This window comes from Eptesicus fuscus, chromosome 22 (assembly GCF_027574615.1).
Source record: "Eptesicus fuscus isolate TK198812 chromosome 22, DD_ASM_mEF_20220401, whole genome shotgun sequence".
NCBI lineage: Eukaryota > Metazoa > Chordata > Mammalia > Chiroptera > Vespertilionidae > Eptesicus > Eptesicus fuscus.
Genome location: NC_072494.1, coordinates 1739063 through 1753900, shown reverse-complemented (window position 1 = coordinate 1753900; position 14838 = coordinate 1739063). Strand labels below are relative to the sequence as shown.

The 14838-nt window shown below is 48.2% G+C and overlaps 1 protein-coding gene across 1 annotated transcript in view; it reads left to right on the top strand.

The window, feature by feature from the left end:
• DPYD (dihydropyrimidine dehydrogenase) overlaps positions 1 to 14838 on the top strand; it is a 370484-nt gene that overhangs the window by 270637 nt on the left and 85009 nt on the right. The window contains exons 15-16 of the mRNA XM_008147316.3: positions 3089 to 3157; positions 6667 to 6750. Of these exons, the coding sequence (XP_008145538.2) occupies positions 3089 to 3157; positions 6667 to 6750 (153 nt within the window). The remainder of the gene's footprint in view (positions 1 to 3088; positions 3158 to 6666; positions 6751 to 14838) is intronic.

Genomic DNA, 14838 nt, shown 5'->3' with positions numbered 1-14838 from the left:
CAAGATCGCCACGTGGGCAGACGTGGCAGCTCAGTGGAGGAGGAGGTGGCCCAGGAGCCCAGACGTGGGAGCCGTCCCCTGTGCCGAAGGGCTGACCGTGGCGAGGGAAGGGGGGGCGGGGGGCTGACAGAGGAGCGAGGCTTTCGTTTCTTCGTCCACCTGCTTCTCACTCAGCACCTTCCCCCGGCGGGGACCCGTCTCCAGGGGGCGCTGAAGGAGGCGGCTCTCGGGAGGGGGCGCTGGCTGAGTCACTGTCCCGTGGACAGGAGAGAGACGGTGCATGGAACGCGTGTGTCTCCTGCAGAGCGTGGGTTGCAAGAACCCTGGCTTTGGGGTTCCAGTGCGCGCTCTTCTTCTCTGAAATCAATAAAAATATATCTTTTAAAAAGAATGACACAGAGCATCGTGCACGGCCCCTGGGACTCCCCAGGTCACACGTGGCCTCAGGTGGACGAGCCTGAGGAGGAACAAGGACGCAGGGGACGTCAGGAAGAGGCATCTCCGAGCGCCCTGGAGAGGCTTCCGGACGCTGCGGGGTTGGCGGAGGTGGGAGGGGAGCTGCGGCGGAGGAGTTCCTGCCTCGTTTGCCAGGGTCCCGGGGGCCCGGGGAGACCAGTGAGCAGACACGGGGGACACAAACGGGAGAGCAGGACATTGCCACGTGGCCAAGGCAGAGGGCACGCAGCGGCTACTGTAGAGTCAACAGCGGTGCCCCCTCCCGTGGTGGAAATATGTCTGATTTTCTATGGAAACTGCGCATGTTGTTTCATTTTCATGTGAGGTTTCTATGTTGGGAATAATTGGATAAGCACGGCATTTATGGCTTTCCAAATAAATAAAGGACATCATATGGAAGGACAGCCTTCAGAATACAGTCCCCTTTGCAAACATGCAATCAGCAATGGCCACGTGAGATCTGAAGGGCGTGTGAGCTTGACTATATATATATATATATATATATATATATATGTATATATATATATATACACATATATACATACATACATACATACATATATTGATTTTAGAGAGAGGAAGGGAGAGGGAGAGAGAGAAGCATCAATGATGAGAGAGAATTATGGATTGGCTGCCTCCTGCACGCCCCACACTGGGGATCAAGCCTGCAACCCGGGCATGTGCCCAGACCAGGAATCGAACCGTGACCTCCTGGTTCCTAGGTTGATGCTCAAGCACTGAGCCCCGCCGGCCGGGCCAGGCTTGGCATTTCATGTCCGAGTCTCCGTGTCTACGTTTCAGGAAAACTGTGCCAGTCCCACTTTCACTTCGTTTGTATTCAGGTACAAAGACCCTGTTAAATGTGCATGTTGCACAATTAATGAATATTGAATAAACAGATTTTCTGAGTTCAAATGTCTTTGAAAATCACTTGCCCCATGTGGTTTCCTTCCTTCCTGATATAATCCCAACAGTGTTAGCAGTGGTTTTGTTGTTTGCCAAGATCTAACCTCCCCGGGTCAGTGACAGTTACTCACCTTTGCCACTTGCAGCCTTTCCTACTGAGCAATGCGGGGCTGTTGGGTGGGTTTCCAGGGCAGCTCCCAGCGAGTTCCCGAACGCCACTGCCTGTACGAGGGCCCAGGCTTGGAGAACATGGGAGGTTGATGAGGTTTCCTACCTGTGACCCATTGGAAAGTCTATGTTCTTCACCTTAATTTCTGATCTGCAAGCTTTCTTGTAATTCAGATTTTTTTAAAAATCGTTTTATTTACCCCAGAAGGAAACCTATATATATAAAGGCCTGAGCAACCATCCGACCGGTAGCTGTGACACGCATTGACCATCAGGGGGCAGACACTCAATGCAGGAGCTGCTGAGCTGTGGTGACTTGGCAGCTGCAGTTCTTGGGTGATGTACCCCGGAACCAGAAAGGAAAGAGCCTGATTCCAGGGTGCATCACCTGAGAAATACCCTCTTGCAATCTGGGACCCCTTGGGGAATGTTGGAGAGCCGGTTTCGGCCTGATCCCCGCAGGCCAGGATGAGGGACCACACCTGTGCACGAATCCATGCACCAGGCCTCTAGTGTGATTATAAAAGACTAATTGGACCAAGAATTGTAATTCTTTAAACGTTTGGAAGGATGACCCCCACCACCCACCGTCTGCCGCCTCATTTCTTGGTTAATGGACCCCCAGGACCTTTGGAGAGATTTGGGGATCGCTCCTCTCACTTCTTCCTGACCTGTGTACGCCATTGAGTCTCAGCTGACTCTTGGCCCCGCATCCCTGACACCCTTCTTGTAAAGGAGGTTCTGTGTCACCAAATCCGTGGCACTTCTCTTGTCTTAAACCCTCAGGGGCAGCGGTCCTTGGTTGGGGGGCACGTGTTTCCAGGTGATGCAGAATAGACTCGGCCAAAGGACGCCAAGTAGTGTCTTTCCCATGCCTGGGAACCTTCCGCTGTGTCAGTGATGCTATTAATGAACACTTGTATGTCGTTGCATAACTTAGACAGCCCTTCCCCCCACACAAATATACATAATCCCCTCGACTGCCTTCGGCAGGTGGCAAAGTCAGTATTGTTTTCATCTTAAAAACAAGAATGCCGAGGGTCAGAAAAGTGAAGTCATGTGTTCCAAGTCTTCAAAGACAACTGAGGGTCCTGGCCCCTGTGGCTCAGTTGGTGGAGCGTCATCCTGTGCACGGAAAGGTTGCCGGTTTGATACCCAGTCAGGGCACATGCTCAGGTGGGGGGATCGATCCCCGGACGGGGCGGGGCGGGAGGGGAGGCGCGTGTGCAGGAGGCCACCAATCAATGTTTCCCTCATACATATCTCTCTCTCCCCCCCCCCAACTCCCCCTGTCCCTCTCCCCCTTTCCCTTTCTCTAAAACATACCCTCAGGTGAGGATTAAAAACAGATAAATGAGGAAGTCTCTGGTACAAGGCAGAAGTCCCAAATCTCATCCTTTGCTCCACTTAGAATCTGCTGTTACTTAATGGTTTGTCTTTCAACGGATGCGCAACTAATCTTATCAAGTACTTTACCATTGAGCACACACACAGGTAAATTCCATGTGCCCTTGTGTGTGAAGTCGTATCTGAGCCCTGTTCTCTCCTCTTTCTGAAGGTCCTCATCGCGAGCATCATGTGCAGCTACAACAGGAACGACTGGATGGAGCTCGCCAGCATGGCCGAGGTAACGCGGTCCTATCTCTTCTGTTTCTTCTCTTCTCTTTTTATCAGCTGTAAATAAAGAGCCGTCGTGGAAAAGAACCCCATGGCAGCAAAATTGAATGGAAAATGGTAACAAAAAACAAAACAAAACACGTTTCTATTACCATGTGTTTCCCGGCGTTTTCATTAACGGTGGAAATGGGAATTGAAAGGGACTCTAGCCCATAAAAGGGGTCCCTGGCATTTCACAGGCTGCCAGAAACCCTTTCTCCTTGGGACCCATTTCCTCTTGATGTGCATAGAAAGCGAACCCTATAGGAGGATGGATGTCATGATAAGACACAATGCCACCCTGGAGAGTCCACTGGATCTTACCTGGCCTTCAGGCAAGCTGGTGTGACAGTGAGGGAAGAAATTGTGAATACAAAACCCTCGAACATTTAAAATGTGAAAGGCCCCGTTCAATACCATTCGCACGTATGACTACAGACAGGCCCGGAACGGTGGGCCCGACACTCCTGAGCGGGCGCCGGTGAGCGGGCTTTCTGTAATATCAGGGACGCCTGCCCAGACGTGGACAACTCCCCACAGGCTCGGATTTGTGTCGTATTTTAATTTCACTTCTTTTAATATATTTTTATTGATTTCAAGAGGAAGGGAGAGGGTGATAGAAACATCAACGATGAGAGAGAATCATGAGTCGGCTGCCTCCTGCACACCCCCTCCTGGGGATCAAGCCCGCAACCCCGACCTGCTCTGACCGGAAATCGAACCGTGACCTCCAGGTTCATAGGTCAACACTCAACCACTGAGCCACGGCGGCCAGGTTCAATTTGTTTTAAACAGAAAAAAAAAATACACACTTAACATTATACACTATCTTGAAAGATACTCGAGACAGATTTAGCTGGGGTTTCTGGAAACCGCTCAGATAGGACAGTACCTCTGACCCCACTTATAAACTAATGACTCTACATCATATTCAGAAATGTGGGTTGTGCAGTTTATTTGGACATCTCAACACTGTGAGGGGAAATTACTTCTGGGATTTGGGGGCTGAAATTAGACATGATTCGTAATCGGCCCCTGAGCCGGGGCGCTGGGTCCATTTTCTCCATGTATTTACCTAATTGAGCGTGAAATCTTCCACGGAGCCCGTGCCTGGCGTGAGCCTGGCCAGTGTTAAGCTGACGATGATGAATCGCTTTACACGCTGCCTGCTTCCCGCCCTTCCATAGAATAGAGGCCGTAAAAAAACAGGTCCTTCTGTCGGGAGCCTTTAAATGAGCGAGTTTTACTTGGAAGAAGTCAAAAGCCTTTGTAATAATAACACACTAACCGGCTTAACCACTGAGCCATGCGAGTCAGGCTACAAGATTTTAATTTCAAGTTTAGAAGGCTAAGGATGTCAAGTTTTCTTAAAATACTGACATCAGCCACGGACTAAGTGATCTCTATTATGTCACAGGAGTGAGTGAGGCTGTGGGCTCACCACCCTCCCCTCCGTTCCAGGCTGTGGGACAGTGAGTAGGGCACTCAGACTCCTTGTGCCTCAGTTTCATCATCTGTGAAATGGGAAGAACGACATATCCTACTGCAGAGAGCCTCGCACAGCGCCTGGCCGCTTGCTCATTGCCATCGTTGCTGTGCTGGCTAGTTGTCAGCGCACACTTGTATTTAGGAAGTGTGTGTCAGGTGAACGTGCAAGCCAATGCCCCCTAAAGCTTAGGTGTTCCAGAATGCTGTCGAATCGACTTGCTTTTCTAAATGGCTGCATTTCAGCTCAATAAGAAGTCTACAGGAAGTAGTTGAAATAACTAAGAAATAATAAGAAAAGAGCAGTCGTGTATGTAATTGTACTGCACAATCTTTTAATGAAGCTGGTAGTTCCACGGGACGTGCGTGGTTTGGAGACAGGGCCTATTCCTGCAGCCGACACGAGAAGGTTGGCTGACTTGCCCAAAGCACCCCCAGTCCTCGGCTGACCTGGGATTGAACTCAGTGCAGCCAGATGTGTGGGAAATGGCATGATTTAAGTAACGTAATTTCCAAATAACAGGACGCGTTTAACACGGAATTAGGGAAGCAAAAGCCATGATGAAACCCTGTTAGAAAACGGGCTGAGTGAGCGAATGAACTCTCCCACGTGGGCCGGAGCAGAGGCAGGCTCGCCGGTGAGTCAGGATGGGTGCGAGGTGGCTAACCAGGATTCGTGTTCAGTGAGGTCCTGCTGAAAACTCAGAAAGCGGGAAAACAAACAACAACAAACAACAGGCTAAAATCTTGAGCAATTAGGAAGAAAGGGCCCCTGCACGTGGGAAGCAGTGAGCTTTTCTAAGCCGGCACCTGGCTTAATAGACTGTTATAATGGTATGAAGTTTCTGGTTGGCCTTATTTAAAACAAAATTGTAGCCTGGCTGGTGTGGCTCAGTGGCTGAGTATTAACCTATGAACCAGGAGGTCATGGTTCAATTCCCGGTCAGGGCACATGCCCGGGGTTGCAGGCTCCATCCCCAATGTGGGGCGTGCAGGAGGATTCTCTCTCATAATTAATGTTTCTATCTCTCTCCCTCTTCCTTCCTCTCTGAAATATATACATATATATAATTTTTTTTAAGTTGTAGCATCTGGAAAATTCTAGAAGTGAGGTGAAAGAATGGAAAACTTGAATCACTTACTTTATCTTCCATTCCTCAAATTGCTCTATTAAGCTATTAGAAAAGCATTTTGCTTATTCTTAGAGGTTTTCACAGAAGACTCCCCAAGAGTTCCAGGACCCCCTGCACATTCTTAGCCCTTTGCACTCGCTTGCTTTTTTCATCGAGCTGCTACGGATGCTCACCGTGTCGAGTCACACTCGACATCCGAGTGCAAAAGGTGAGGGACCTCCTGCCTTCCTGTGGCGGGAGCCCTCCCTGGCGAGCGAATGAATGAGTAAATGAGAAGGATTCCTGTTTCATTATTAAGCTAAGACAATATCACCTGCACTCCCTGTTCTGAGCACGGACATTTTTTAAAAATGCAAGAAAATTGACATTCAGTTAAAAACACTTACATTTCCCTGGTGCTTGTTCCCGCCAACCTCCTCCGTCGTCCTTGGCACGGCTGCTCCCAGTGCCCATTTCCCGGATGAGGAACGTGTGTTCCTGTGAACACAGGAGCCGTGCAGGGCGGCGGGAACGGGGCGGCAGGCAGAGCCGAGCTGACGCCCCGGCCGGGTCTCCGCGTAGCCCGGCCTGGGCATCGCTTTTCCTGTGTAAAACGCGCCCGGTCAGCCAGGGACTGTGCCCATTCCAGACCCAGAGCCGGAGGGGCGAGGCCCTCGGGGCAGCTCCCGTGAGCGTCTGTGATTGCTGTTCTGGACGCTCTCGTTGGAGCCAGACCAGACCTGCGGACGCCACGAGACCGCCGCCCCAGAGCAAGCGGCTGGGCTGCCGTCTGGCCGCGGGCCCCGGGGAGTGTGACCATGGGGGACCCTGTGGGCTCACGAATAACGCTTCCCTCTCCTCCCCTCTCCCGCGTGTCCTGCAGGCTTCCGGAGCGGACGCCCTGGAGCTGAACCTGTCCTGCCCACACGGCATGGGCGAGAGGGGCATGGGCCTGGCCTGCGGGCAGGTAAGGACCTCGCAGCTGTCGCCTGTCTGTCTGTGGGTGAGCGGGCCCTGGTCCGGGTACCACGGCTGTCACAGGCGGGTCAGAAGGGCAGAGACCGCCAGAGACCGCCAGGTCTGCGCTGTTAAGTAGAGATGAGAACGTGGGGAGGGAAGGCGCCTGGGCTTGAGCTAGGGTGAGGTTTGCTGGGGACAAGCTCCCATTATGGGCCTGACAGGAGGTAATCTCACACCAAATGGTTTTTCACAGCGTCGAGCCGAATCGGCTGCTTTCGCAGGCAGTGCTCCTTCTCACTCCCCCGCCGTCCAGTTCCCCTGGACTGTACACGAGGCGTTCCCAGCGATTCCGTAGTACGTGGGGCGCAGCCCCAAGAGCAATCTACATTTTTTAGCATCTGATCACTTTTCAGTGATGGCTGTGCATTGCCAAGGTCTGTTTTTATTTTAAAACATCCAGCCCTAGCAGGTTTGGCTCAGTGGATAGAGCGTCGGTCTGTGGACTGAAGGGTCCCGGTTTCAATTCTGGTCAAGGGCACATGCCCGGGTTGTGGACTCGGTCCCGAGTAGGGGGTGTGCAGGAGGCAGCCGATCCATGATGCTCTCTCTATCACTGATGTCTCTCTCTCCCTTCCTCTGAAGTCAGTCAGTCAGCAAATATCTGTAATCCAGCCAAGCACCCCGAGGAATGCCCGAGCACAGTGCCAGCTGTTTCTTCCCTGCAGACCGGGTCACTGAGAACCTCAATCTGCCCCTCACTCCGGGTGATTTCGTGGTTTCACCTCTCCTCCGACAGGACGTCGTCCCAGGGCGGCAGTTGTTTTGACAGGAATCCTTGCCAATCGACCCCTCTGCCTTTCCCTTTGCTGTTTTCCTTGATAACAAAGGTGGTTCTGGCGTCTGGGACACCCACGGGTTCCATCGATTCACCAGCGGTCCATTGAGCCACTCGTATGCGGCGGGCCTCGGGCAGGTGCGAGGACCCTGGACTCTCCCCGTTCCGTCCCGCCTTCTTCACTCTGTGGTCGGCCAGGCCGCTGCTCCCACTCTCCCTCCTCTCTCTGTGGACTCTGTCACATGTCGGTCGCCCTGCCTGGCCCGGCTTCTCTTCCGGGATACCTTCAGACCCAACGCCTCTACTTGGTACTTAGATTTGTGTACAGAGAACTGGTTTTCTGCCTGAATTCGCTGCGTTGGGTTAGAAAGCGCAAATCTGCTTGGCAGGGAGCACCCCGGGATATGCCAGGCTCTTCAGCCCCGTTTCTGCGTCGCTGCTGAAAACAAACCCCACCTCTCCTGCGCCTGGCGTCGCCTCCCCTGGTGGGCACATGGGTCTGGGGCTACGAAGTTGCCCGGTCTCACGTGCGGATGAGCACATACATAGACAACGCGACGGGCAGCCCGCTTTCCGTGCCGGTTGTGCGTGTAAACACAGAGAGAGAGGAGGGGGTTGGGAACGATAGATCATTTTTTTCAGAGAATAGTTGTATGCAGTGCTGACCGTCAGATCAGGAAGCGTTTAAGCGAGGTATTTTGGACTAAATCTTATTCAAGTCCTTCCTCTCCCCACCAGTGTCCCAGCCAGTATTACAGTAAAGTGTAATGTTACCTGGTTAAAAGGGGCTTTTACTTTCTTTATGACTTTCTTTTTCTGTGGCCACTCTCTCCTGTCATCGTTACCTCCCTCCCAGCCCTCGCAAAGAGCAGTCCCTGGTCCGAGACGTCTTTCCTCTCACTGAGTGAAATTTGTTCACATATTTAACTTCATCTTTTTATTTCTTGAATTATAATTTTCTCCTCTTTTCTGCTGACTGAGCACTTTTCTTGTTTGACTCTGTGCCTCGTGATTTCTGATTTCTCTTAGCACCCTCCCTGCATGTGGGGTGGCAACGCAGGGTGGACTCACATTGCTGACAGCAAACAGCCCTCGTTTTCGGGAGTTTATTATACACCAGGAAACGTGTTACCATTTGGGTGGATTATGTGATTGAATTCTCAAACAGCCCTCTGGGCCACTACTACCATTATCCATTATCGCCATTTTGGGAGATAAGGAAGTGGGAGCGTTCAAAGGCTAAGCAGTTTGTCCGAAATCCCGCAGCCAGGAGGTGGCCAGGCCAGGCGTGGGGGTCAGTGTCTGACGCAGGCTGCTCACCTGCCCGCGGCTCCTCAGCTCCCCCGTAAACCGGCCTGAAATGACGCCTGGTCTCATCAGTCTGTTTTTGATCTGGATGTAAGGAGAGGCGATTTCCTCACTGCATCTTCCTCCCCTAATTCTGCTGAGCACAGAATTATGTCTGCGTGGGGGCGGTTACATGTGATCCATAGCCACCGCGCCGTCCGTTCTCGTCTCCCTTCTGCCCGCCCGCCCGCCACCTGCGATTGGTTTTTCCCGTGAAAGTACCTGTTGTCCTGTCTCTGATGCTGGCTGAGGGCAAGGTCTTCGTCACCGCCTGTCCCATCGCCTGGAACCGTCCTGTTTCCAGAGAAAGGCCGAAATTCTGGGCCGGCGTGGACCAGCCCTCCGCACCCTCCGCGCCCTCTGCTGTTGGCTGCTCAGCTGCTGCCAGATGTTCTTCTCACCGCACAGGGGGCGGAGGGCGTCGGAGGGCGTCGCTGTCCCCCACGTAGGCCAGACAGAGGCGTCTCACAGCCCTTCCCAGGTGGTCTACTTGGCAAGAACTTCCTTTAGTTTTACACGTTTTCGTTTTCTCGTTCGCTGGAACTGGGTGCAAATGAGGGAGGAAGCAGGATGAGTTGGCTAAGCAGTTACTGTTTATTTTGGAGACGCCAACAACCTCACATCCTTGAAAGGGTTTTGTAGGATAGTCAGTAAATACTCCCCAAGAGCTTATGTTTTTATTTCGAATTACAATTCGACCACATTTAATCCCTTGTTATTGCTTTGTCAGACTTCTAATTGAATTATTCAACACATGAAACAAAAGGAAAGAATTGTAGACAGCGCACTAGTATTAGCAGAATTAGCAGGGTGCTGAGAATTATTAAAGAGGACATTATGTGTGTTAATCGGGCATTTAATTTTGCCTGTTTGTCGATGGAAAACATCCTCTTGGAAAGGATTTTCTTTTTTTCAAAAACCTTAATTGTGACGATGCCTTCTTAACATCCGTGCATACATTGCACAAGCCAGCGAGAGCTGTTTGAATCCTAATTAGTCAAAAAAGACTCCTAATTTCCACTTTAACTCTAGAATGGCCAGCCCTCAGTGTGCCTGGTCTTCAGTGCACAGGAAAAAGCCAGCCTTCCAAACTGGCATTGAAAAACGGCCCATGCTCATTTTATGGGGCAGGCATAATCTTGACATTGAAGGGTCAGTGTGAGAAAGGAAACCGTGGCTGGATCTCATGAGCATCGATACAAAATACCAAACTATTAATATGCTGCATCCAGCAGGGTATCAGAATGCACATGGCATGAGCATGTGGGACTCGTCACAGTAAAGCAAGGTTGGTTTAACCCCCTCCCCAAAATTCAATTAATATGAATCATCACTTAAACAGATAAAGGGGGAGGGGGGTGGAATCATATGATCATCTTAATAGGTATAGAAAAAAATGTTGATAAAATTCAATATCTATTAATTTTTTTAAATCTTAGAAAACTGAATAGGAAGGAATTTTCTTAACGTGATTAAACATGCTTGCAAACTAACTGCAGCATATAGCAAAACTTAATGTTGAAATGTGGTGAGCATTTTTATTAAAGGTCAGAGATGAAACAGGATGGATGCCTGCTATTTGCATATCTAGTCTTCATCGTGCTGGATATACTATGACAACTCAGCAAGACTAGAAAAATACATTTAAAATAAAATGAAAGTATAAAAAATATGAAAGCATTGGAAAAAATTAAATTATCCACATATCTTCTGGTTATCTACAAGTGACATATAAAACTATCCACTGATAAATTATTAGAATTAATAAGAGAGCTTAGGAAAATTGCTGAGAAAAATATCAACATGCAAACACCAATTTCATTTCTATGAACAAGCATTTTTAAATACTGTTTGCATTAAAATTAAAAGTAAGATGTAATCTAACTAAATATTTGTACAATTTTTATGTAGAAAATTAAAGCATTTTTATTAGAAGACATTTAAAAATGATAAAATATGGAAAATATCACATTCAGGAATTAGGAATTGTAGCATAAAGATTTTTATCTTTTTCCAGATCAGTCACTAGGTTCATTGCAAAACTCATAAAAATTCCAGCAGAATTATATGGATATTAAAAGGGTCAAAAATATCCAAGGCATTCAATAATAATAATAGAAAATACACATATAGCATTTTTTTCTGTGCTAGCCATTGCTCTAAGCAGTGGGGAGTTGGCCTTAATCACTATCAAAAATTCTTATAAGGCATCCTCTCTCTCTCCCATTTTTTGGGGGCGGCAACCTAATTTTTGGTGGCCTTGTTTCGACAAGGCTTAAAAGAAAATTCTTACGATGTTTATATAGCTCTTAAGATGATGGTTTTGGCACAGGTTTAGATATATTGTGCAGAGTTACAGAGTAGAGAACTCCTAAAAAGACCCAGACACACATGGAAACTTGATTTACATGAGCTGTTCTTGCCAACCAGGGCAAAAATGTGGAACTGTTAACTAAAGGGTCCTTGGACAATTGTTAGCTACACCCAAAAATCAACTGCAAGTCATTAAAGACCTGCATGTCATAGGCTTTACTACAAACATTTAAAAAAAAACAATTTTTTCGTCCATGTAATTGATCTCATGATAAGGAACTCTTCCTTAAACAGGCAGAAAGGGCACAAATTTTAAGAGAAAAGAGTGATCTCAAAAGATACCATGACTAGAGTACACAGACAAGATACGGACTGTATATAAACATTTTCCTACAAACAACGAACAGGGGCGTAATGTTTAACATGTTTATCGTGTCTGTATAACATATAAATATATAATAGGTAAACATAAATATATATGCAGAGAGAGACAAGAGTGAGCACAAAGCAAGCCATGGGATTTTTGTTAAATGATCACATGTGGGTATATATAGATACGCCTGTTTAAACATAGGGATGGGCAATGGACAGAATGCTAACCATTGCCCCTAGTGGTTAGACACTCTGGAAATTTTATTTCTTATTTTATACAGTTGTCTATCTAGGAACTATAGTTAATTCTTGTGTGTGTTTTTAAATATAACTATCTCAGTAAGTCAGGTTTTAAAGTATATTTTTCTGTTTGAGTGCAAGGGATCAACCAAAGGACTTGTATGCATGCATATGAGCATAAGCAATGGACACAGACACTAGGGGGGTGAGGGCATGTGCTGGGGGTGGGAGTGGCCAGGGAGAGGTCAGTGGGGGGGGGGGGGAAAGGAGACATATGTAATACTATATGTAATACTTTAAACAATAAAGAATTTTTAAAAATAAAAATACTGGATTTTACCCATAAAAAATAAAATAATTTCACCACCATCATATTATTAGACTGCAGAAAACTATTTCAGGGCCTTAACTCAGAGGTTGGTCTGTGGATTTAAAGCATAAACCAGCTTTGGTTGGAAATGTTGCCTCATTTCTAAAATCCCTTAGGGTGTGGTTACCAGCATGTACAAGTTGACTTTGGGGCAGAGTCTCATTAATTTTCTAGGACATAATGATCAATGATAAATTATCCTAAACTCAGTTGCTCGGTCTAGGGTTCCTTTCTATGAAATAGTCCAAAAATGGCTAGTTTTTATCTAATACGTGTAGTTTGATAGCACTCAATAAATATTTAACGATGCAGTGTTCATCAATAACAATTCACATTATTGGAGTCATTTTAAAAATAAGATTCTTGTTAAAGATTTCACAGAGGACACGGTCCGTAAGATGTTATTACCGTTTACCAGGCGGGTAAGCAGGTGGGAAATGGTGAGGGAACAGAAGCACGCGGGGCTGTGGAGACTTGTGGGCTTTTCAATTGGCCGTTGCTCGTGCCGATGTGGACTCTTGCCAGCCGCTGCCTGCCTTCCTATCACAGAAAAGGGGTTCTCCTCTGTCCCCGCCCACGAGAGGCGCCCCTTGCCCCCTCTGCAGGCCTATGTTAACGAAGTGCTGTGCTTGCCTCTAAGTTTCTCATGGACGCCATAAAGCTCACGCCTCCCCCCCAGCGGTAGCGGGGTGTGAACTGAAGGCTGAAAAGCGGGCAGCCCTGCTCCAGACCCCCTGGCACGGTTAGGAGAGACCTTCCTTGGCCGCATGGAGACAGCCAAGCGAAACGCTTTCACTCCCTGCACGGAGATCAGCTTTAAATTACTGATCACACCAAATGGCATGATTTCTTAGGGAACTGTTTCCCTTCTCTGTATTTCAAATACTACTTTTGGGGGAGAGGCGCCTTTTGAAAACGATGACAGTTCACTGGGAATCAGGATGGTCGGGGGGGCGAGGGGGCGCAGACCTCCACATGGGTCTGTGGCTCGGAGGAAGGCAAAGTGCTCATTTCAGTTGGCACTCTTTACTTGATCCCTTCAGCCCCAGCTCAGCTGTTATTAACCTTTGTTTGTGACAATTGAAGAGAATAATGGTTGAATTTGGGGCCTTTAATGTCACGTTGAAATCAATAGCTGTAAATGGTAGTTGCCACAGTCCTAACTGATCTGTCACATTCAGACAAAGAGGGCCTGTCTGGGTTCATAGATGACAGCGGAGACAATTACACACACACGCGCATGCACACACACACACACACGCATATGCACACTCACGCACACACGTGAAGCTCAGAAGACCTTGACAACAGTCAGGGAATGCATCCGTCCTCAGGTTTTTAGAAGGTTTTATTGATTTTGTTTTGTTTGTTTTGATCGTGTGTTTTTTAAAAATACCTAAAACGATTGGAGTAACATTGGCTAATAGGATCCTATAGATTTCAGGTATGGATTTCTATAATCCAAGATCTGTGCTCACCAAAGTCAAATCCTCTTCCGTCACCATATATTAGGCCCTTTTTTGCCCCCTGTCCCTCACACTCTGTTGCTCTAGCAACCCTCATAGATTTTATGAAAACATTTTAAAATAATAAAGTCAATAAAAACAAATCCTATGTAATAAAAGCTAATATGCAAATCGACTGAACAGCAGAACGACTGGTCGCTGTGACATGCATTGACCACCAAGGGGCAGATTCCCAATGAGGGCTCATGGCTGGCCAGCACAGCGGCGGTGGCGGGAGCCTTTCCTGCCTCCACAGCAGCTCTAAGGTTGTCCAACTGCAAGAGGGTGCAGGCTGGGCTAAGGGACCCCCAGAGTGCACGAATTTTGTGCACCGGGCCTCTAGTAAGGAAATAAAAAATTAGCAAAATAAAAAGTAGAAAGAGTAAAAAAAAAAAAAAAATACCTGAATCTGTAGTGGACCACAGCCAGGGAGCAGGCTCCCACAGACCTCAAAAATGGGGCTCTGCCATGAAAATAAATGGAACCCTCCTTCTTCACGGTGGTGACGGCGAGGGATGGGGGCACAGATGATCAGCCCCTCCATGAGCTGCCAGGACAGAAGCTGCAAACAGCACTAAATAAAAACAGCTCCAAGCCCACAGACCTGGGCCCAGCCACCCGACAGCCCGCTTATCTGTCTCCACGCACATCGTCCTCAGACTCATTCATCAGCGTCCGCGCCAAGGGCTCTGCCTGACCTCGTCTTCAACGTCCTTATTTTTATGGACATTGTGTGGATGCAAATGAAGGGATGTTACTCTGATGTTCTCATGCGTGACTCTGATAAGCATATTTGCCACCACGGAGCCCACAGCCGGTTGTAATCATCTGGACATTGATGAATTCCACTGGGAAGCCGAGCCTCTTCTGCTCAGCTAGGAAGTTGTGTGAAGTCATGAGGAAGTCTCGGTGCTTCCTCCTAAGGTGGGAACTTGGGTGCTGTCCCCCCATAAAGTAATAACAGGTCTCCCCATCCTATGAAGGCACAACATGAAAAATTCTTATTCGCTGAAAGGCCATTCCTGCCACCTTTGAAAAATTAAATTAGTTGTTCTTGGAAGTGGAAACTAGAAAAATTCAATACTACAAGAACACAGGAGATTAAAAAGAGGG